The following is a 25,954-nucleotide window of genomic DNA, read 5'->3' as shown; positions in this document are numbered from 1 at the left end:
CGTTTTCAAATGGAAATGTGAGATTACCCACAATACAGCCCGTAATTGTCTCCCTCTGAGTTTCAGCTCAGGTCACATGAACCGCTGGTTATGAAGACAACATTTCGGCACAAGACAACGAGCCGTAGGCCAGCGTAGAGAATTGGCGGAGAGCACTGGCGGCTGCCTTCTATAGCGAGGGTATGGGAAAGTTGGTACAACGCTACGATACACGTCTAAGTCGGGTCGGCGACTATGGAGATAAGTAGCTGCAAGGTGTATCTAACTGTTGCAAATAAAACATTTTTGATTTTTACCGTGGTTTCCATTTCGCGACCTATCGGACCTTACTTTCGGAATAGCCCTCGTAAAATGCTCGAAGTGCTGCCCCACAATGTCAGTATTGGCTCAGGAGCAAAAACTTTGATGATCACTGCTTTAGAGTTTGCACATCGTGCTTAGCTTGCGCGGCGTAATGCTGCACAGGTCCGCCGTACGTCCGATCTTCCATGAGCCCCGTGCGCGTCCTGGAGTCTGCCGACGTGACGCTGCGCTGTCCGTACGCCGGCTACCCAATCAGCGGCGTCTCCTGGGAGCGCCGGGGAGTCCCCGTGACAGCTGACTTGCGACACGAGCTGCGCGACGGTGGCGCCGCACTGCACATCCGCGGCGTCGATCCGGCGGCCGACGCGGGCGCCTATATCTGCCAGGTCCGCGGCGCCGCTGGGGACGTGGCGCGCGGCGAGCTGCTGCTGGCCGTCGACAGTGAGTAGCGCCTGTGTCAGGGATTAAAGGCTCTGAGCTGGAGCCGCCCCAAAGCATACACCAAAATACAGGGTGTTTCAGAAAGAATATACGTGTTACAAAGCATTATCTTGCCAAAACTATCGATCGCAGCGCCACGGCTCGGTTATTCGAGGAAACGATACATTGTCTAGTTTTTATTCGTTGCCGCTAGATGTCAGTTGTCATCTGTTTGCTTCGTTATCATCACATGTTGCAATATGGCCACTTCGCAGCAGAAATCATTTTGTGTTCTCGACTTGGCGAGTGTAATTCCGTGATTATAGTACAAAGACGTTTCAAGCTGAGGTACCAAATTGATCTTCCGAATGGATGGAACATTCTCAGATGGTATCGACAATTTGTAGACACAGAATGTGTATGTAAAGGATAGTTATGGCCGCCCTCGTATTTCCTCCGAAAATGTTGCTCGAATTGAAACTGCTTTCCAACGTAGGCTTACAAAATCAATCGTCGTCCCAGTCGGGGGTTACAACTGCCTACAACAACAACGTCGCGTGCTTTGAGGCTTCGGTTGGTTATGAAGCTGTACAAGTTACAGGTGTTATAGGCTCTGCGTCATGGCGACAAATGCAAACGTGTAGCATTTTCTGACGACTTTCATAATGCTTTGCCAGTGATAATATATTAGCACAATGTATCGTGTTCAGTGATAAAGCGATTTTCCACCTTAGATGGAAAGTAAAGAGACACCATGTTCGATTTTGGGGCGTACAGAATCCGCATGCACACAATGAGCATATACGAGATTTACTCAGAGTCTATGTGTTTTGTGCGATATCCCATGAGCTTACGGCCTATTCTTATTTGAAGGAAACACGGTTGACGGTCAATAGTATCTTCCTATGTTGCAGAACTGTTTGCCTCCGAAGCTGAATAAGGACAACTTTATTTTGTAGCGAAACAGTACACCCCTCACTGGAGTCACCAAGTGCGTGAATATCTGACAGAAACTCGACTAGCGACTAGATTGGTCTGCACAGTCATGGGATTTGGCGCCCTGTGACTTCTTCCTGTGAGGTCAGGACAAAATAACAATAACTACCAGAGAACCAGAAGAGTTGAATAACCGGATGTGTACTGCCCTAACATCAGTGATGATGGACATGCGTACCCGAGTATGGAAGAAATTCGACTATAGATGTGATATTATTCGTATAGAGGACTTATTGAACATTTGTAATCTAAACTTGAGTGTGTCGTAAATATGTGTACCAAGCTTCAAAGTTGAATGTCTTACAGTTTAATAAATATATGCGCTCGAAATATTTACATTCGTTTTGAAACACCCTGTATACTTCTCAATCATATATTGCAGAAATTAATTTAACAGGAAGCATTTCGAATATTTCCCATAGAGATTTAAATATTCCAACCTTCCCAGAACTGTTGCTATGTCTGTAAACTGAAGAGGGATCAGACGAGTATCAACTCTCTACCCAACTATGTCACAGGAAGCACCTATATCCTGTTTCCCAATGTTATATCGTCCCTTCTGTAGCGCGTCTTTTATACGAGTGGCAACGGAGCGCTCCTATACGCTTGGAAGTGTATTTTTTCCACTAAATACGCGAACAATAAACGGAATACAGAAATGAGTAACTAATAAAACAAACGGAAGAAACCTACATCAATAAATTTTACGTCAGTCGCCGTACGCTGCACTGCCCTGTAGACAGAAATAGTAGGCCTAATCCTTACGGCCACAAGGCATTCTCCACTTCCCCCACCGCAAGCACTGCTCGCTCTTCAATTTACAAACTATATCGACTGAAGCGTCGGTTACCACAATGTAGCAGAGGTTTGGATGCGTAGTTTATAAGGAAACTTCTATATGCGTTCTTAAGAGGAAAGTGGAAAGCTGTCGGGCCTATTGTTCAGTCAGGGAACTGGTTCCCTACGTAACAAAAAATCTGAGTAAACTTCTTATCGATGGAATTTGGAATATGTCACGAAACCACTAACGAAAATCGACGAAGAAACAGATCGAAGGAAAGAAGGAAAACTTGGTAAACTGTGTGCTTAGGAACTGAAATGACGTGGGTCCGAATCCCGGTCGGACTATGTAACATTTCAGTGTACTTTTAGCCTAGCCTCCACCTTCCAATGATGTGAAAATTCATCAGAGACTTCATATGGTTCGCGAGTTTCAACATAGTCGTATTACAAATTTATAGTAATCCAGGAAAAGGTTTTTCTATATATTTATTCTAGTTAGAGACTATAATATTTTACACCAGATGATTGATTTTATTAATTGTGATCGATTTCAGACCTGAATGCAAACATTTTTTCACTCACATAGACCCAATATACGTAAATATGGTACAGTAAAAGTAATAAGCCAAACAAGCTCCGTAATTTTTATGCAGAAATGTGAGTACCGCACACAGTACTCTAATAAGCATGTTTTCTTTATACAACTTCTTAGGAACCTGTTGTGCAGCGATGAAATGTCGTTTAGCACTATGAAGGAGAGGTCTGGGATCGTGGCTGCACGCCAATCTGCTCAGATATCGTACATGGCCAAAATGTTATAACAGTGTATATGGTACTTAAATGTGTACATAAAAACGATGAAGCTTGTTTTGTTTACTACTTTGTACCATATTAACACACACCGTCCATCCAAAAAGTTGCGAGACTGATTTTATTCTTGTCATATAAGTGACGTCTGCGTCGTAACTTCGGTGGCAATTTGTTCTAACAACAGGAAACGGGAGATGTGCCTTCGACCAGTCAGTTGTGCGCAGACTGAATTAAGTAGTGGGTGGCGCAGCTGTAGCACTCGAATGTCAACACTGTTGTATAACAAATTGTAAATGAGCAACATCTCTAAATCAAGTGTTCAAGACATTCTCCACAACGTTTCGAAGAAGAAAGAAGTGTGTTTTCCAAGTTTGTCATGCACAGCCTTGACTTCCGAACATGAACAACGACAACAACACTTGGACGTCTGCTACAACTTGGTGAAAAACAAAATGCGGAATATTCTTTTCTGGAAAAAATCATCGCCTGTGATGAGACTTGGTGCTACTAATACGGCCTGTAAGAAAACGACAAAGTGCAGAAATTCATACGAAGGGTCAACGCTTTGACAAAGTAACCGAAATTCAAGCCAACATGATGCTACGGTTGAACTACCTACCAAAGACAGATTTTTCTGACACTTTCACACGGTTGTATGAACGTTCTGTGCGTTCTACTCTACTCAGCTGGGACGGATGGTGGCACGGGGGAGGGGGGGGGGGGGGGGAGATTATGTAGCACATCTGAAGCTTTAAAATCACCGTGTTAACTTTTCTCCATTTTTTTTCTTAAACCAGTCTCAAAACTTTTTGGACTAATAGGATGGATTGGATCTATGTAATTGAAAAATTATTTGCACACAGGTCTGAAGTAATTACCTGGTATAAAATACTGTGGTACGTAATTAGAGGATGGTTCAAATGGCTCTGAGCACTATGGGACTTAACTTCTGAGGTCATCAGTCCCCTAGAACTTGGAACTACTTAAACCTAACCAACCTAAGGACATCAGACACATCCATGCCCGAGGCAGGATTCGAACACTTCATAATCCATATCCGAAACATCTGCATCGAGTGGGATGTAGTGACACACTCACCTGTGAATGTGGACAGGAAGGTTCCGCTGATCATGTCGTTCTCAGATGCCCTCTTCTTCAGGTAGAGAGGGACTGCGGACAATTAGCCGGCGATCAGCAAACAACTTTCAGTGGCCAAAACTTGTGGACAACAGTCAATATGACAGCACATCGAATATCTACAAAGTAGCTGCTTAAATTTTAGTGTGTTCTGAATAAGAAAAAGAAAAAAATTGAAATAAAAAGAAAAGAAAGAATGCTATGACCACCAACTCAGGTATGCGTAGACTCGATGATTGCCGAGGCACGCACCTATCAGTGTGGGTGATTCTGAATAATGTAGCGATAATAAGTTTAGAAGTACGTATAGTTGTGGTCAGTCGGAAAACCTCAAGCTATTCCGGTGCTGCCAGTAAAATCTCTAGTAATGTAAGCTGGGAGTTATTCACTAGGAATTTCAGATAATTCCTTTTTTTTTACGTTGGTTCTTATTTTTCAAGTGTTCAGTTTTATTTTCGCATTAATATAACCAGTGGTGCTGTTACCATGATTTATTACTTCATACATAATATGAAACATTGTAACTCCCCATCATTATTGAATATATGCGACTTGTGTAGAGTTTCCAGGTAACAGGTCTAAAATTCGTTGAAATAAACTTAACTGAATTGAAGAAAATGGTCTACAACTAGATTCCTATAAAAAAAGTGGTTCGGTTTCCGCGTTAAACTGCAGCTCCCCATTGTCCGGTAAAATAATTGGATTTGTTTAGGGACACGTAAGTCGCCGAAATGACGTTCAAATGGAAGAGTTGAACCATGCTGTCGGGCCACAGAATTTATTACCAGTCTAGATCAGTGGTTTCCCACTTGAAGGTAACTAAACCCGTGAGTGGTGAAATGTAGTTTTCTGAGAGGTAAAAACAAAAGTGTTCGACTGTGTTTCTGTCACGAAATTAAATTATTTTCAAAAGATCACTACTATATTACTGTTTCGGAAGACTGTAATAGTGAATAGATAAGCTATCAATAATTAACTTCTTCAAATATTCTTATGAGGATTACAGCTCACGAACAACTTCCCCATATAATCTATCCACTAAACACGTACGTTGCACCAGGCATCTATGACAGTAAAATTGAGACATATACATCACATATGTTTAAATATATCATGGAAACGCCTTCTCGGAGTTGTAGGTGCTTCCCACATTGACCATAAATTCAGTTCTCAACAATAAACAATCTAATTGACAGCACAAACAACACTAACTATGTAATAGCTACTACACTGGTAGAGCGCCCACATAGTATTATTATTATTATTATTATTATTATTATTATTATTGGCGGCAGCGATCAGATACAAAACAGTGACTGCTTAAGGTCATCCAGTTTAAGTAAGGAGTCCAGCAATCAAGTGATTTACAAATAGTAACATAGTGCACATGTTTTAATTTGGTTGATTCTTGGTTGTGATCCTACCTGTGGGTGTAACAATACTGCACACGAGGGTGTTTTTTAACAAGCGTCTCTCGATATAGTTAGCTTTCTTTTCTGAGAAGTAGATTTAGGTAACACTCGCAACGCACTGAAATACTTTCTCGTACGAAGTTCACTTGGGTGCTAATCTTGATTATGATGGTGTGAGGAAGGGGGGGGGGGGACTACTTGATATCTGACTGATCTCAGTACTAATTGTCTCAGAAAGGTTGAAACGGGTTCTAGATGAATCAAGTAGTGGAGCCTAAAGCAGTTCTACCAACATCCACAAAATTACAAACAGCGGGAACCAGTACTGCGGCTGAGCTTTCCCCTGTCTCTGTATCTCTCTGTTGCCCTTCGATACGTCCGAAAAATTGGAAATTTGTGGTAAGTTCTTATGGGACCAAACTGCTGAGGTCATCGGTCCCTAAACTTACACACTACTTAATCTAACTTACGCCAAGGACAAAACACGGACACCCATGCCCGAGGGAGAACTCGAACCTCCGATGAGGGAAGCCGTGCGAACCGTGACAATGCGCTTCGGGCCGCGCCGTCAGTAATCGTCGTTCAATATTGATAAATTATTGTTTCTGGCTATGTCAATTCCATCCATTGTAGTAAAGGCATACTACGTTTATATATGTCTCCCTCAAGTGCACTGTTCTAGTGCACGTTAACTTCAAATGTCACAACTTAGCATGAGTAACATGCTCAGTTGAAATGCATGTCCGGAAAATGAGCAACGCACAAGCAAAGTAACTAGGTCCTTAATCATGGTACACACCGAGATCATAGATTTACCACTGTCCAAACAGTGATATTTTTCATCATCGACAATGAACACCATGGGCAGCAGTACATACGCGCGGCACGACAATCACCTCCACTCTCTTCTTCTTGCTCCTGACCCTTTGTTGATGCCTTCACTTCCGATGTAATTCGACATCGCCCATACAACTCACATCTCATAACGCTTTCGAAGATTCTGTTTACATCGATTTACAGTTTTATTCTAAATAACAATTTCACGTTACTTTATCCATAGAAAATTAATTCAAATATAATGTTAACAAAAAAGAAAGTATACAACATCAGAATAACTGAAAATCGCAATCACATTCATAACAACTACATTAGGTTAACAGAAACATAAATATACTAGGAATTAAATTTACAAAACTCATTCCGAAATAACCTTTTCCTTGTATGATGAAAGTAAAGCAGGAAAGAAGTAAAAGGAAATACAGCAAAAAAATTGTATATCAGCCTATAACGTTATCTTCATAAGGTCTCATGCTGCTCTCTATCCCTGAACTGTGCAATATGAATTTTCAGTGAAGTCAAACGTTCTGGGTGGAGTTGTAAAACTACCGTAGGGTACTGTGGACTGTCCCACGTAAGTGTTGACTACAGTAGCTTAGGAGTAACCTTGGTCAGTTAAAATCGTAATCGCGTTACCTGCACGTTATGTGTGTTTAATACCTATCTGGCTTTACCTCATATCGATCCTTTTTTTTTTTTTTTGCGTATGTGGTCAGTGTCTTGCTAGATCCCCTAGAAACTGGAAGCGGTCAACCGTCTTGGAAATGAATGCGGATACATAAATGGCCGTGTAATCTATGGAACGTTAATAATCCACATAGTTATGCCCCCGTTTGTTACTTAAAAGTAAGAAACATTTGTAACAAAATTGAAATTGTCAATGTTTAATTCAGGTTTCTTTCGAAAAGTGTTGATTTATAACGTGAACTAGAGGAATGTTGCAGAAAAAAATTCAAGTTTATCATATAGCGCTGGAAAACGTTGTTTTCACCCCAGAACAGATAGAGTTCAAAAATACTGGAAAACAAAAACATGTCATATATCTCTTCAATACTCCATCGAGCTTATATAAAACATGTTTCTGTTATTCATAAACAACTTGCGCGTTTATCAATAATAAAAGGAAACTTTTACATTTGATCATGATGAAAAACGTTTTACTGCGTACAAAATAATAGCCATTATATAGATTTCTTTTATTTTTGTGCATGGAAAACGTACTTGCATCAAAAGTAATTGCTCTAATTGCATAAAAGCGCAGGAATTACACGATGAACTAATTTTTATTACTTTTAAAACGCAGTTATGCTCCGTAAGGATATAAAACACACAATGGACTAAAACTGAATGATGTGCAACTCAAATTACTCGCAAAAGAAACAAACAAAGAAACAATACAAAAAAAAGAGAAATCGTCGTTTCCGAGTTCTTCTCTTACACATTAATTTTTCTTTCCTGTTCATTGCCACTAATACTATAGGTAATCCTACCATTCAGTACGTCATTTATGCGCCGTACAAAAACTACCGCACCGTCGTTTTGGCAGAGCTCAACTCCAGTTGTGGGTGTGCCTACAAATGTAGAAGGACGTGAAGAACTTGAGTTTCTGACTTCATAACTTTGTTGAATGTTATTTCATTAATATTTCAAAGATGGTTTCGGAAATATTGTATTTTGACTTTCTTTCTTGTTTTCCTATGAGGAATCCGCCTTCAAAATCCGTAAACGTATTTCTCATAAAAGTGCGTGCGTCCGTGCGTGCATCCATGTGAGCAAAGCGAGTGATATGCTTTCGGATTCACATGTTAAGCTGATTCTTATCCGATAACACATCAACTCGTTCATCATTACCGACGTCTCGAAGTTACATCGCTAGGCAAAGAGCTACTAATTAAATCTGATCCTCGACTACTGGATCTGTGGCTCTGAAGCTTAACTGCGCTTTGTACACAACATCATGAGTGTATCAACAGACGGCTACCCACGTCCCAGGGCCAGTAAAACGGATACGCGGAGGTACAAAGGTCGCTAGGCAACGCGTGTACACGACGCATGTGGCATGTTGACCAATGAGCACTAGACTGCGGCAAGGTAACATACCACTCTGTCACATAAGGAGCAAAACTGACGTTTCAGATCTGGCTATTTCCTAAATACGAGGACAGTCTTTTAAGTTTTTACAAAAACAGTGAAAGAAAAACTTGTTCCCGTACAAACCGTTTTATAGTTTCTCGAAATATTACCCTCAGCAATTTACATCTTTTGCATGCTTTTGAAATAATTCTAAAAACATTTTTCCACGGTAAAGTGTGTACCTCACAGACACAGTTCTGTAAGGATTCAACAGCTTCTCGAGATGATGAAAGTAGTTTTGCACACATATTTTCTTCGTGAAATGTTCTCGGGATGCCAACTGAGTGGCAGCGTCATCTTAGTGAAACTGATGCGCCATGAACATTGATGTACAGGATCGAAGATCAGTTAATGTTGAATAATATACTATAGTTTGTTTGGGAGAAGTCGTTGAAGAAATCAGTAAATACAGTAGAAAGTGCCACATCATCCTTCATCATGACAGTGATGTAAGTCATATAAGTTATTTGACGGAGAAATACGTCGAATTAATGACTCATTTCAGCATTCCTTCGATTCAGAGTTAGTCTCCAGTCATTGAAGGACGAGACAGGACCTGATACTGACAGTAGCAGCCGAGTGACAGTTTCGCATGTGGCAACGTTTCAACACGTCTCCGATTCATCATCTTCAGGCGAAGGTTTTCATCAATTAAACTCTCCTAGAAAGCCTGCATTCCCATATAAAGGGTGATAATTATCGAACTATATGATATAAAATCATCATAACTTCTGAACGGTTGGCGTCAGGACGTTCAAACTGAACAGTTCGCCGCGGGGCATGATGGAAATTAGTATGCGCATGCATTGTTTGGTTTAGCGACGAAGCCCCTCTTTTGTTTGGATGGATTCGACAATATGCAAAATTGCCGCGTTTGGGGGGACTGAGAATCCGCATTTCACGATCGATCAGTGTCTTCACCCTCAACAGATGATTGTGTGGTGTGCAATGTCCAGTCACGGAATAGTCGATGCGCTATTCCTTGATGGCACAGTGACTACCGAATGGTAAGTGAAAGTTTTGGAAGATGATTTCATCCTAATTATCCAAAGTTACCCTGATTTCGACAAGATGTGGTTCATGCAGGAGTGAGCTCGACCCCATCGAAGCAGGAGAGTGTTTGATGTCCTGGAGGAGCACTTTGGGACCGCATTCTCGCTCTGGAGTACTCAGAGACCACTGGCGTGGGCCACGATTGGCCGCCATATTCTCCGGATTTGAACACATGTGACTCCTTTTTGTGTGGCTATATTAAAGACAAGGTGTACAGCAGTTACGCCAAAATCATTGCTGATCTGAAAACAGCCTTTCAGGAGCTCATCGACAGCATAGATGTTCCGCCACTTCAGCGGGTCATGCAGAATTTCGCTATTATTCTGCGCCACATCATCGCCGATGATGGCAAGCATACAGAACATGACATAACCTAAATTAGAATATCTGTAGTGACGTTTACATGTTCAACAAAGTGTGTGAACGCCGTAGTTTGTAACTAATTTACGTTTTTTTCATATAGTTCAATAATTGTCACCCTCTATAAACAATTTTGTCTAACATAAGGAAACAAACGAAGCCATTAAGCTCTAACTCAGGTGAATACGGAAAATGAGACATTAATTCGATGAATTTCTGCATCAGATAACCTGTGTTTGATGTGTTGTGTGCATTACTGGTAGTGTCAGGAAGAGTGTTGTGACGTTTTTTTGTAGTATTTCAGATTTAATCAATAATATGTCCCAATAGAATTGTTCTTTGTTACTAAATATTAATTGTTCTTGGATGCTGTACATCAGTGTTCACAACATGTCCAGTGCAACCACAGAAACAAACGATCATTTTCTTGGAAATACTTCGTGAACGAACCACTTTGTTCATCTTGGAACACACAAGTACATACTTGCAGCTTAGTTTGCGATTCGCACGCACATATTAAAATTTCATCTTCTGTGCCACGTAAACGAATATTGCATTCCGTCAGTCGTATTTTTTTGAGTTTTCTTACACGAACTGACACGAGCACGTTTCTAAGCTTTGGTCAAACTGTGCGTTTCAATTGAGAATCAACATTTTTTTGCAGCTAAATGTTCATGCAGCGTCGAATACACTACAGACTTCGATATGCCTGTCACATGTCGATGCCCTTCAATCACGCTGTGCACAGCGATGATTTTTTTTAGCAATAAACGATTTTTGTCGGCCCACATGGAATTCATCGCTGGTGTGAGCAAGACTACGACGAAATTATGGAACCCAGTAGCAAACAGCCTTTCCTGAAGGTAATTGATAGCCAAAAGTTGAACGAACGGATACGAAGGATGTTGTTGTTGAGTTGGTCCTTTATGGAAATTGTTAAAAGCGCGACTGGCTGTAAAGAGAGCAATGCTTGAAACCTTCAAAGACAACCCAAAGAAATTCTGATCGTATGCAAAGTTTGTTGGTGGTACCAGAGTTAACCTCCAGTCATTCACGGACGAGACAGGAACTGAACTGAGAGTAGCAAAGCAAAAGAGAAAAGCTTAACTTCGTTTTCAAATATTCTTTTACAAAGGAAAACCAGCAGTATTGCAACAATTTAATAATCGTACCACTGAAAAGATGAGTGATATAGATATTAGTGCCAATTGCATTGAGAAACAACTGAAGTCACTGAACCTGAACAAAGACCCAGAGCCCGATGCAATCCCTATCAGATTCAATATCCAATTTGCGACTGAGTTAGTGCCTCTGTTAACTGTAATCTATCATACATACCTCGAACAAAATATCGAGTGCAGTACTTGGAAGAAAGCACGAATCACACTCGCCTACAAGAAGGATAATAGATGTGATCCACAAAGCTACCGTCCAGTATCCTTGAGATCCAAGTGTTACAGCATCTTATAACATATTCTGAGCTAAAATATAGTGAGGCAGCTCGGATATAATAACCTCCTCCTTGCCAACCAGCATGGATTTCGAAAACTTCAGTCATATGAAGGTAGACGCAGCATTTCTTGATTTCCGAAAATAATTTGACTCAGCAGAACACCTGTGCTTGTCATCACTGGTACGATCCTAATGGGTATCAAGGTAAATTTGTGACCGGACTGAGGATTTTTCGGTAGGGAAGACGTAGCAAGTTATCTTGGACGGAAAGTAAACGACAGATGACGTAACTTCGGGTGTACCTCAAAGTATCTGTCATGACAGTAACACAGTATCCTTTGTTTCCAGGTCCTCCAGTGGTGGAACCCTTCAACTTTCCGGTCAACGTGCGAGAGGGAGCCAGGGCGCAGGTGACGTGTAGCGTTTCTTCTGGGGACCTTCCGATTCGATTCTCATGGCTCAAAGACAACGCGCCGATCCCAAAGGATCTTCAGGTACTTATGCTGTATGTTTCTTCTAATAAGTTGTTAATTTAAATATCGTTACAGTTAAAATTATTTATTTATCATAGACTACAAAGGACGTACGAAACATTGGCTCCTCAGAGACACACAAAAAACATAGTACTAAACACGTTTTTGGTTTTACCAATTCCAAAGATTCCGCTGCATTTGCACAAGAAAATTATAAAAACTCACATTGCACAAATATTACAATATACTTCATATTTTCCTTTTCAGTGATAACGAAATTTAGCACACTGATAGCATCTTTTCATGGTGATTGCAACCGAAGTTGCATTAAGGTATGCTTGTTTATTTTTAAACAGTTATCTTCTACGTGAATGAGTGATTCATTGGAGATGTCGTCGTTGTTACACTCATGATGTTGTGAACAAAGCGTCGTTGAATTCGAAGGTCAGTTCAGGATAAGCTTGTCGGATTTGGTAGAGTATGACATCAATCATACTCTCTTTGAAAGAGCTGTTTAGATTCGAAGAGTAACATGTTATTACAATTATGGCAATTTTTTTCAGCTGAGACAACTAGTGTTAATTCCCAGTGGTTGTCGTTTTCCAGTATTCCTAAGCGTTGGCACGCTTCCCTGTACGTCTGTCATAGGTAATCGTCAACAGTCTTGAGATTCGTTAAAACTTATTGGTCCCCGCAATTAGTGTAGTAACACCGCAGTTGTTCGTTGTCTTTGCCTATTTGAAATACTGCCATATCACTGCCATTGTTCACATACTTACAGACATATTTGATGTATTTCACTGAAATCCAGTATTCTACCTTTATGTATGCTTGGAACATTTTGGAAAGTAGTGTGCTATATGGTACTACTCATTGATTACCTACTTCCAGTTTGTCGCTCCCTCGTATTTGTATTTTTACTGTGAAGTCACCGTTTTTGGGTGATCGCCTTCCGTATTTGAAATAGCCACCAACTCCGGTTTGTATGACGACCACTTACGATTTTTGGTATTTTTTGTACATATTCCACCACTCATACATGGCGAATTGAGGTTTAATGGCCCGCATGGCCCGTGAATCGTGATTACTATGTCGTACAGTTCGAGATCTTCTTGTGGACTGGGTGATGATTTTGTCGACATCCATGGTATGAATTCTGTCGTGTAGGCATATGAGATTGTGCGAGTGAGGCAGTTCTCGTTTTTGCCATTCCAATGTTTGCACCCAGCGTCTAACAGTTCGAAAGATGTGGTATTTTGAGACGACTTCAATAAATCTGGCAGAAACTCGGGCTATTTGATCGTGTCGATGCATGGGAGCTCGTCCGTATCTTAGTTGTTCTTTGATTTCTCGTCACGACGAGTAGCATGTGAATGTTATGGAGAAGTTAGGTCGTCCATATTTTCTTATGTAGGTCGTGGCATCATGAGTGTATTCGAGCATGTGCCTCGGTCTTACTATGTATGATGAGGGTAAGATTATCATTGTTCCAATGTCGTCAATGTTTCCGTGATTTATGATTGCGTCCCGAACGTGGATGTATTCTTTCGCGCGTAGTTTCTTCTGATTCGTAAAGCATCCATTCCGCTTCTGTTTCTGCACACATGTCTACCAGGAATTGTTCGAATAAACGGCGAGTGTTGAGAACGTGATTCTACGTTTTATTGTTTCTGATCATTAAGCGATACGCGTAGAACTCTTTGGAAATGACATTATGTTTGTTTCTACGCCTCTTTTAGGTTGAAATTGTTACACATTAAAATGATATTCCACCTCTCCGTGTGAAAATATTAATGGATGTCAGAAGGCATGTAATGAGAGAAAATATGGAGAAAGGAGGAGTTGCCATATATGTCAAAAGTTATCATTGTGCAAAAAGTATAGAAACAAAAAAGTTTTGTGTAGAGTAAAATATAGAAGCATGTGCCTGTGAGCTTAAATCAAATAAAGGCACATTTATAATTGTAACTGTATGTAGGTCCCCATCAGGAAATTTTCATCTATTTCTGAAAAATTTGGACTCTTTGTTGTGCTATCTGTCAGACAGGGGGAAGAAAATTATTATTTGTGGGGACTTCAATGTAGATTCTCTGAAAGAGGGTAATAGGAAAAATGACCTTAAAGTATTACTCGGTTCTTTCAATTTGACACCCGTTATTGATTTTCCTACTCGGGTGGTAAAGGATAGCAGCTCACTGATAGATAACTTCTTTATAGACCAAGATAAGTTTAACCAGATAAATGCTCAGCCTGTTGAGAATCGTCTTTCTGATCATGGTGCACAGCTAGTTACATTAGAAGATGTTAGGCTGTTAATGGAAGGGGCCATACCTATGCAACTTGATACAATTGAAATCTCACCCACTTCTCCCTCTGAAATTAGGAAAATAATAAACTTGCTTAAAAGCAAAAACTCACATGGAATTGATGGCATTTCCAGCAAAATACTAAAAGCTTGTTCTCAACAGATAAGTAAGATTCTCAGCCACCTGTGTAATAGCTCTCTGGAACAGGGCATTTTCCCTGATAGACTGAAATATGCTATTGTTATACCTTTGCATAAAAAGGGGGATAGATCTGATGTCAACAATTACCGTCCAATCTCCCTTCTAACAGCTTTATCCAAAATTTTTGAGAAAGTAATGTATTCAAGAGTAGCTTCACATATCTGTAAAAATGAAGTACTAACAAAATGTCAGTTTGGTTTCCAGAAAGGTTTTCAACAGAAAATGCCATATATGCTTTCACCAATCAAATTTTGAATGATCTGAATAACCGAACACCACCCACTGGGATTTTTTGTGATCTCTCAAAGGCTTTTGATTGTGTAAATCATGAAATTCTGCTAGACAAGCTCAAGTATTGTGGCATGAGTGGGACAGTGCAGAAATGGTTTAATTCGAACCTAACTGGAAGAGTGCAGAAAATTGAAATAAGTATTTCTCATAACATGCTAAGATCAGCACATTCCTCAAACTGGGGAACTATCAAGAATGAGGTTCCACAAGGGTCAGTCTTGGGTCCTTTGTTGTTCTTAATATATATTAATGACTTGCTATTCTATATTCATGAAGAGGCAAAGTTAGTTCTCTTTGCTGATGATACAAGTATAGTAATCACACCTGACAAACAAGAATTAACTGATGAAATTGTCAATACTGTCTTTCAGAAAATTACTAAGTGGTTCCTTGTAAACGGACTCTCACTGAATTTTGATAAGACACAGTACATACAGTTCCGGACAGTGAATGGTATGACGCCATTAATAAATATAGACCTTAATCAGAAGCATATAGCTAAGGTAGAATATTCCAAATTTTTAGGTGTGTCCATTGATGAGAGATTAAATTGGAAGAAACACATTGATGATCTGCTGAAACGTTTGAGTTCAGCTACTTATGCAATAAGGGTCATTGCAAATTTTGGTGATAAACATCTTAGTAAATTAGCTTACTACGCCTATTTTCACTCATTGCTTTCATATGGCATCATATTTTGGGGTAATTCATCACTGAGGAATAAAGTATTTATTGCACAAAAGCGTGTAATCAGAATAATAGCTGGAGTCCACCCAAGATCATCCTGCAGACATTTATTTAAGGATCTAGGGATATTCACAGTAGCTTCTCACTATATACACTCCTGGAAATTGAAATAAGAACACCGTGAATTCATTGTCCCAGGAAGGGGAAACGTTATTGACACATTCCTGGGGTCAGATACATCACATGATCACACTGACAGAACCACAGGCACATAGACACAGGCAACAGAGCATGCACAATATCGGCACTAGTACAGTGTATATCCACCTTTCGCAGCAATGCAGGCTGCTATTCTCCCATGGAGACGATCGTAGAGATGCTGGATGTAGTCCTGTGGAACGGCTTGCCATGCCATTTCCACCTGGCGCCTCAGTTGGACCAGCGTTCGTGCTGGACGTGCAGACCGCGTGAGACGACGCTTCATCCAGTCCCAAACATGCTCAATGGGGGACAGATCCGGAGATCTTGCTGGCCAGGGTAGTTGACTTACACCTTCTAGAGCACGTTGGGTGGCACGGGATACATGCGGACGTGCATTGTCCTGTTGGAACAGCAAGTTCCCTTGCCGGTCTAGGAATGGTAGAACGATGGGTTCGATGACGGTTTGGATGTACCGTGCACTATTCAGTGTCCCCTCGACGATCACCAGTGGTGTACGGCCAGTGTAGGAGATCGCTCCCCACACCATGATGCCGGGTGTTGGCCCTGTGTGCCTCGGTCGTATGCAGTCCTGATTGTGGCGCTCACCTGCACGGCGCCAAACACGCATACGACCATCATTGGCACCAAGGCAGAAGCGACTCTCATCGCTGAAGACGACACGTCTCCATTCGTCCCTCCATTCACGCCTGACGCGACACCACTGGAGGCAGGCTGCACGATGTTGGGGCGTGAGCGGAAGACGGCCTAACGGTGTGCGGGACCGTAGCCCAGCTTCATGGAGACGGTTGCGAATGGTCCTCGCCGATACCCCAGGAGCAACAGTGTCCCTAATTTGCTGGGAAGTGGCGGTGCGGTCCCCTACGGCACTGCGTAGGATCCTACGGTCTTGGAGTGCATCCGTGCGTCGCTGCGGTCCGGTCCCAGGTCGAAGGGCACGTGCACCTTCCGCCGACCACTGGCGACAACATCGATGTACTGTGGAGACCTCACGCCCCACGTGTTGAGCAATTCGGCGGTACGTCCACCCGGCCTCCCGCATGCCCACTATACGCCCTCGCTCAAAGTCCGTCAACTGCACATACGGTTCACGTCCACGCTGTCGCGGCATGCTACCAGTGTTAAAGACTGCGATGGAGCTCCGTATGCCACGGCAAACTGGCTGACACTGACGGCGGCGGTGCACAAATGCTGCGCAGCTAGCGCCATTCGACGGCCAACACCGCGGTTCCTTGTGTGTCCGCTGTGCCGTGCGTGTGATCATTGCTTGTACAGCCCTCTCGCAGTGTCCGGAGCAAGTATGGTGGGTCTGATACACCGGTGTCAATGTGTTCTTTTTTCCATTTCCAGGAGTGTATATGCTCTCTTATGAAATTTGTTATTAACAACCAAACCCAATTCAAAAGTAATAGCAGTGTGCATAACTACAATACTAGGAGAAAGGATGATCTTCACTATTCAAGATTAAATCTAACTTTGGCACAGAAAGGGGTGAATTATACTGGCACTAAAGTCTTTGGTCACTTACCAAATAGTAACCAAAGTCTGACAGATAACCAACAAGTATTTAAGAAGAAATTAAAAGAATATCTGAATGACAACTCCTTCTACTCCATAGAGGAATTTTTAGATATAAATTAAGAAAAAAAAGAAAAAAACAAAAAAAAATATTAAAAAAATAAAAAATAAAAAACACAAAAAATAAAAAAGTTGCTATATTAACTTAAGTATGTTGTTAAATTAATTTAATTATGTCATGTATTGGAAAATTTGACTCGTTCCACATCATTACGAAATATCGTATTCATGATCCATGGAACTTGTATTAATCTAATCTAATCTAATCTAATATGAAAGGCGTGACTCTACAGTGCTTCGTGGGCCTCTTTTTCATTGTACAATCATGTCATGGTTACGTTTTCATTGTCCACAACTACGATGGCGACTTCGTCTATCCGAGGTGCATTAAATTGCCATTCATGTTCTCCATGTGGTCTTTTGCAGAAATTTATGGTCTTCGTTGTGTAGTGGTAGTAATGTTCCCATGTTGTGATAGTTTTGTCCTTGGATGAAAAAAGCACAATAGATTTCACCTCTGTTAGTGTTGATCGAAGTGACAGAGAAAGAAGTAATTTGGAAGCGGACATTGTACGTTTTTTCACATTTTGAAGGGGTTTTGATTCTGGAGTTCTCCCGGTCATGTAATGAAGAAAAACACCGCGATTCTGTGCACAGCGCTTCCGACAACATAGCCCTAGCAAACGAGTCCTGGGTGTTGATCCTCTCATAAAAACATTAAAGAATAGAGAATTGAAAATTAGTTCATCTAACTAATAAAATTAACGATTAGTCCAAAATTAACCCTACTTTATTATAAAAATCTCTATCATCACACATGTGGACTTGAACTATTGGCAAAATTTTGTTGAGGTCGATAAAGCAGAGAGAACACGAAGTCTAACACTTACAAACATTGATCAAACCTAAACTAACAATTGATTGACTTGGCAAAGTCTATGTGGAATATGTAAAGGAGAATGGCCATAATCTCGTAAGTCATCATGAGAAGACAAGATCGCATTAGTAACTTTCACTCCCCGCTTGCCTATGCTGCAAGTTCTCACCATAGTTCTCATACTGGGAAGTGGGAAGCTATGAGCGATATGACTGACTACCCACAGCTACACATCTGTGGCTGGATGTTGTAACGTCCCCCAGAATGAAACTGTCTTCCATTCCGCCGTCGAAAAAGAAGTGTGTCTTTCTCCCAAGCTGAAGACCCGGACATGACTGTCACCAAAGGAGAACTTCTTTCTCCCTTTGCGAAGTACCAGTAATTCTCCTTTGCCAATGAAAAGGCTCCACTAAATGCTGGTCAGTGATATTATTTTTACAGCTAACTAACTCCCCATCTGAGAAAAGCTTTATGAAGTTAGCCAGTCCCCTGTCTTCCTGTGTACACCGTTCTTAAACAATTTAGGCCCAATCTCCCACTCTCCAGTTAAGCCTTTGCTACAGCCAACACCCTGATCTCCCGCGCATGATATTCTCAGAAGTTGCCGTCCTGTCTCCCAGTATCTGCGTGTTTTTTAAGTGAAACTATTCAATTTGCATGTCGTCGGGATGTTGGCAAATCGGCCTTTCAAAGAGAAGAAAGAATCTCTAAACGAAACACAACTGCATCCCTTCCCGTGAGACAACAGAAATCTGTCACTACGACTGGCCTTCCACTCCACTGCCTTTTAGGAAGCTGCCAGTCGGACGAAAAGAAGGTAAGGACTGTGGTTTGACCGCATGGGTCGACTTGTAAAATGGCGATATTCTGCACAGGCCCAGATTCTCGTCTCGGCTCATTATTCGACTTCGTTCCTTAGTTACTTCAAAATTCATTGGAGGTACGTTGCGTCTAAGCAACTAACTGAAGGCAGTTTCTTTATTGCCATACGTGTTTCGCTTCTTTTATTTGTGAAGCATCTTCACGAAAAACAGAAGTGAAACGCGTATGGCAATAAACAAACTGCCTTCAATTACTTGCATAGACGGAACACATCTCCACGAACAGGAAAAATTGTTTAAGAGAGTGTCAAAGAATAAGAACATGCACAGAATGTGGTTGTAACTCGCTCCTAGAGATCCAAATGATGCAGTAGCGTACTCCTCTACATGATACATCAACGATTTGGTTCATAAAAACAAAATTTAAAAAAAGCGGCCTTTTAGAGAGCGTGTGGCGAGTGGAGCTATAGGAGTTCCTTGAAGTTTATAACATGCATCTGATGAATCAAAATGTTTCATATATGGTGGTATACTCTAGAAATATTGTGGTGGGAATCTTTCATCTCTGTCTACTGTTGTTAAGTATTCGATCGCAGATAAATACTTGTGACAAGCTAAATAAAGTATAAAGACGATTGCTGCTAGTTTCATTCACAGTAATTTACGGTGTGCTCTTAGATTCCTGTCTGACCACACACTCGGAAATCGTTACGTTACAAATTCTGGATGTAAATAAATCACACTGAACCGAACGAGAGGTTCAAATGGCTCTGAGCACTATGGGACTTAACATCTATGGTCATCAGTCCCCTAGAACTTAGAACTACTTAAACCTAACTAACCTAAGGACATCACACAACACCCAGTCATCACGAGGCAGAGAAAATCCATGACCCCGCCGGGAATCGAACGCGGGAACCCGGGCGTGGGAAGCGAGAACGCTACCGCATGACCACGAGCTGTGGACAACCGAACGAGAGGGCCATACCGAAGTCCAAAACCTCTCGGTATAGTTGTCGAAATATAGGCAGGAGGACCGATCGGTAACAGGTCTCAGGAACTTACAGAATAGTAACCTCGGATTAAGAACCGAAAATGACATCACTACCGAGGCTAACCTACTGCACCGATCATTATGAACGATAAAAATAGGGCCCCTGTCATTATACCGCGCAGGCCACACCAGTGGAAAAAGTCTGTGGAACCGCGGGACTGCTACGGTCGCAGGTTCGAATCCTGCCTCGGGCGTGGGTGTGTGTGATGTCCTTAGGTTAGTTAGGTTTAAGTAGTTCTAAGTTCTAGGGGACTTATGACCTAAGATGTTGAGTCCCATAGTGCTCAGAGCCATTTGAACCATTTGAAAAAGTCTGTGGTTGCTGTCAGCCAGGTGCCTGGCTTGACAATTGTTGGCCACAGCAGCCTATATTGAGTGACCGACCTGATGTGATACATCTTCCCAAACCCTCGCCCTTAATCCATTGAAAGCCGGGCCGCACATCCCAGGGACATATATGGGCCTCCAAGTCACTGTCCTAGGCTTCATTTCTTCCCTCAGTTCATCATGACACAGCTAAACTGTGCAACTACAGAAATAAACAACATGCAAACTACCACCAGAATAGAGAAATTATTAAGACAGGAGTTGTTGGCTTATCTTGCAGTCACTGCTGTTACCAATGATCAGCATTAGATATTTATTAATCAGCAGGAGTTTGACTCAGATTGAAATGATCTCTAAGACAGAAAAATCGACGCACCACAAAGAAATTACGCTAATGGAACGAAATCGGTAGATGTGGTTCACACATACAAGCAAATGATTACAATTTCAGAAAAATTGTATGATTTATTCAAGAGAAAGAGCTTCACAAATTGAGCAAGTCAATAACGCGTTGATCCACCTGTAGCACTTATGCAAGCACTAATCAGCTTGTCATTTACTGACACAGTTGTTGGATGTCCTCCTGATGACAGCGTACCAAATTCTGTCCACTTGGCTCGTTAGATCGCCAAAATCCCGCTCTGGTTAGAGGCCTCTCCCCATAATATTCCAAACGCTCTGAATAGGGGAGAGATCCAGCGATGTTGGTGGCCAAGGTAGATTTTGACAAGCTCCAGAGGCTAATTGCATGAGAATGGTCAAGAGTTGGTGATGGAAGTGACTTGTATGTTGGATATGAGAGGCTAGGCTGTTGGAAGTTACTTGGGGTTGTTGGTTCAAGAGCGGAGATTCTTTCACTGGGAATACAATAATCAGCTACAATGGAGCATCCAGGATCATTGGATTTACGGATTTTAGGAGGAATGTAGTAGATGGGTGTGCGGGAAGTCGTTGGGGTGAGATCCAGGGGAGAGGTTCTGTGATGACCTTACTCGTCACTGTTAATACCACCTCCCAACACAATAATATCCCTCACGTCCATGCCCTTGTGCTCTTAAAAAATACGTCTGGCAACGTCTTTCTGACTCCAAACGAACTACGTCATTCCTTATACTTCTCATCAATTACTACCTTGCACACAACTGCTTCTTCTTTGAATCGATGATATATAAACAAATCCGTGACACAGCTATGGGCACCCACGTGGTACACTCCTACGGGAAACGTTTGTTGTTGTTGTGGTCTTCAGTCCTGAGACTGGTTTGATGCAGCTCTCCATGCGACTCTATCCTGTGCAGGCTTCTTCATCTCCCAGTACCTACTGCAACCTACATCCTTCTGAATCTGCTTAGTGTATTCATCTCTTGGTCTCCCTCTACGATTTTTACCCTCCACACTGCCCTCCAATACTAAATTGGTGATCCCTTGATGCCTCAGAACATGTCCTACCAACTGATCGCTTCTTCTGGTCAAGTTGTGCCACAAACTTCTCTTCTCCCCAATCCTATTCAATACTTCCTCATTAGTTATGTGGTCTACCCATCTAATCTTCAGCATTCTTCTGTAGCACCACATTTCGAAAGCTTCTACTCTCTTCTTGTCCAAACTATTTATCTTCCATGTTTCACTTCCATACATGGCTACACTCCATACAAATACTTTCAGAAACTTAAATCTATACTCGATGTTAACAAATTTCTCTTCTTCAGAAACGCTTTCCTTGCCATTGCCAGTCTACATTTTATATCCTCTCTACTTCGACCATCATCAGTTATTTTGCTCCCCAAATAGCAAAACTCCTTTACTACCTTTACTACTTTAAGTGTCTCATTTCCTAATCTAATTCCCTCAGCATCACCTGACTTAATTCGACCACATTCCATTATCCTCGTTTTGCTTTTGTTGATGTTCATCTTATATCCTCTTTTCAAGACACTACCCATTCCGTTCAACTGCTCTTCCAAGTCCTTTGCTGTCTCTGACAGAATTACAATGTCATCGTCGAACCTGAAAGTTTGTATTTCTTCTCCATGGCTTTTAATACCTGCTCCGAATTTTTCTTTTGTTTCCTTCACTGCTTGCTCAATATACAGATTGAATAACATCGGGGAGAGACTACAACCCTGTCTCACTCCCTTCCCAACCACTGCTTCCCTTTCATGTCCCTCAACTCTTATAACTGCCATCTGGTTTCTGTACAAATTGTAAATAGCCTTTCTCTCCCTGTTTTTTACCCCTGCCACCTACAGAATTTGAAAGAGAGTATTCCAGTCAACATTGTCAAAAGCTTTCTCTAAGTCTGCAAATGATAGAAACGTAGGTTTGCCCTTCCTTAATCTAGCTTCTAAGATAAGTCGTAAGGTCAGTATTGCCTCATGTGTTCCAACATTTCTACGGAATCCAAACTGATCTTCCCCGAGGTCGGCTTCTACTAGTTTTTCCATTCGTCTGTAAAGAATTCGCGTTAGTAGTTTATAGCTGTGACTTATTAAACTGATAGTTCGGTAATTTTCACATCTGTCAACACCTGCTTTCTTTGGGATTGGAATTATTGGCTCTGAGCACTATGGGACTTAACTGCTACGGTCATCAGTCCCCTAGAACTTAGAACTACTTAAACCTAACTAACCTAAGGACAGCACACAACACCCAGCCATCACGAGGCAGAGAAAACCCCTGACCCCGCCGGGAATCGAACCCGGGAACCCGGGCGTGGGAAGCGAGAACGCTACCGCACGACCACGAGATGCGGGCGATTGGAATTATTATATTCTTCTTCAAGTCTGGGGGTATTTCGCCTGTTTCATACATCTTGCTCACCAGATGGTAGAGTTTTGTCAGGACTGGCTCTCCCAAGGCCGTCAGTAGTTCCAATGGAATGTTGTCTACTCCGGGGGCCTTGTTTCGACTCAGGTCTTTCAGTGCTCTGTCAAACTCTTCATGCAGTATCGTATCTCCCATTTCATCTTCATCTACATCCTCTTCCATTTCCATAATATTGTCCTCAAGTACATCGCCCTTGTATAGACCCTCTATATACTCCTTCCACCTTTCTGCTTTCCCTTGTTTGCTTAGAACTGGGTTTACATCTGAGTTCTTGATGTTCATACAAGTGGTTCTCTTATCTCCAAAGGTCTCTTTAATTTTCCTGTAGGCAGTATCTATATTACCCCTAGTGAGGTAAGCCTCTACATCCTTACATTTGTCCTCTAGCCATCCCTGCTTAGCCATTTTGCACTTCCTGTCGATCTCATTTTTGAGACATTTGTATTCATTTTGCCTGCTTCATTTACTGCATGTTTATATTTTCTCCTTTCATCAATTAAATTCAATATTTCTTCTGTTACCCAAGTATTTCTACTAGCCCTCGTCTTTTTACCTACTTGATCCTCTGCTGCCTTCACTACTTCATCCCTCAAAGCTACCCATTCTTCTTCTACCGTATTTCTTTCCCCCATTCCTGTCAATTGTTCCCTTATGCTCTCCCTGAAACTCTGTACAACCTCTGGTTCTTTCAGTTTATCCAGATCCCATCTCCTTAAATTCCCACCTTTTTGCGTAACAGACCGTTTTTCTTTCGATTTCGAAGGAAATCTGGATCGCTTAATTAACTGTTATGTCATTAGGTACGGCCCACATATGAAATTTCGCCTTTTGGCGTTTGTAATGTGACTTTCAACAACTGCATGTCAAAGTATTCGCTAATCGTACGTCCATACATTGGTAGAAACGTGTCGTCGACTCGTTTAGTTACAAGTGGCACTATTCGTTTACAAACAATTGGATAACAAAATAAGCACCAAATATACCGTATTTGATTAAGTTAAGAATCCGTAAAAAAACTTTGTTTGTCTTACTGTCAACTTAGTACACTATTGTTTAAGATAATGACATCTAATTACCGGTACCTCGTAGTTACTGTAATTCACAATACAAAACTAAACTGAGAATGTAAGCCACGTGTTTATTTAGCCTACTGGACTATAAATTGGAATTCTGTTTACAGTAGACAATAATGTACTTATATTTCAAGCAGGAATACCTTGGATAATGTAGTTTCAGTCCAATTAACAAAAATGTACTCAACATTGTTTATTTGAATTATTTCACCTATTTTTCCAGCAAAACAACAGATAGGGCTTATTTGTATGTATTTGATACATTGTATCCTGTTTCATGTATTTCAATTGTACTCACTGAATAATAACATTTTCAGTAATTTTAAACAACGCCTGTGATTGTAAGTACTACATGCAACAATGTTCCGCTTGTCAGCGAATCTATATAATACCCGCAGGGCGCTGATGACCTCGATGTTGAGCGCCCATAAGCCCCAACACACACACACTATATAATACCCGCGAGAATCTCGCGCCAGAGGGCCAGTACAACGTGAGATACCTAGCTGCACCGTGTGAGAAAACATTAATCCAAGAAATAAACAACGTTCAGAGTTCTAAATCCGTGTTTGCCAGAATCACTTTTTGAGCTTTCACGTTATTAGCGACCATGGGTGTTCTCTGACCCGTCCTCACACAAGAAATGTACAGGTAGAATTAACTGTAGCGGAGCAACGGAAAGAAGTTAAGTTCACGAGAACATTTTCAACAATCTGAGTTACACGTTTCCAACTTCAAAGATTAATATTTGCAAAGTCTTTTACTTCGATATATTTATTTTTTCGACAATTGCTATCCCCAGTAAGGCATTTACACCGTATATGCTAACCTGTTCATGGGTTTTTCGGAGGAATTTGTAGTCTTCAAACGTTCAAAACTTCTTGCTGGGTCAGGTTATCTAATGATATCTTCAGGACCTGAACACAGAGACAAAACACCTATCCTCATTCATACACAATCTCAACACTTCTCCTATCTGCTTCGCCTCATCCTCCTCAGCGCAATGAGACGTTGATCTCCACCTCTCTGATGGCACCATCCATAACTCTGCCCATATCAAGCCCACTAACCACCAACAGCACTTGCTTTTGGGCAGCTATCACGGCATAAACAAAAAGAAATTTCTCCAATTTAGTCTGGAATTTGATGGTGTATCCGCAGTGATCCTTGTCATGTACCAGCTCTGTTACAATTTTTGCTCAGCATTTTATGTGGTCATGACTACTAACCAGCTGTCAACCAGAATGAATGCCAACTGCCAAACTGAATCAAGAAAAGAGTTGACCATACACTGTCATAACACACTGCTGAGTGCAACATGCTTTAGTTTAATGAGTGCTTCACAATCTGTGCCATCTAGATCCTTTCCTCCAGCACCAGCTTTCGTGAAGCTCCCTCACTCACCATGTCATCCTCTCTCAATTTGCACCTTTACATCATCGTCATGGACGCCACATGAACTTAGTATATCTAGTCTTGCATTCCTAGCTGTCTAGCACATGCAGTCTGCCCCTCTTGCATTCCT

General features: G+C 41.4%; 1 protein-coding gene across 1 annotated transcript in view; it reads left to right on the top strand.

Annotated features, from left to right (window-relative positions):
* Positions 1-25,954, top strand: part of LOC126263646 (Down syndrome cell adhesion molecule-like protein Dscam2) — a 421,438-nt gene that overhangs the window by 219,081 nt on the left and 176,403 nt on the right. Inside the window, exons 9-10 of the mRNA XM_049960745.1 lie at positions 466-744; positions 12,045-12,190. Coding sequence (XP_049816702.1) covers positions 466-744; positions 12,045-12,190 — 425 coding nt within the window. The remainder of the gene's footprint in view (positions 1-465; positions 745-12,044; positions 12,191-25,954) is intronic.

Source organism: Schistocerca nitens, chromosome 1 (genome assembly GCF_023898315.1).
Source record: "Schistocerca nitens isolate TAMUIC-IGC-003100 chromosome 1, iqSchNite1.1, whole genome shotgun sequence".
In the NCBI taxonomy this organism is placed as follows: domain Eukaryota; kingdom Metazoa; phylum Arthropoda; class Insecta; order Orthoptera; family Acrididae; genus Schistocerca; species Schistocerca nitens.
The sequence above is the reverse complement of the archived record's forward strand: the minus strand, read 5'-3'. Positions and strand labels throughout refer to the sequence as shown.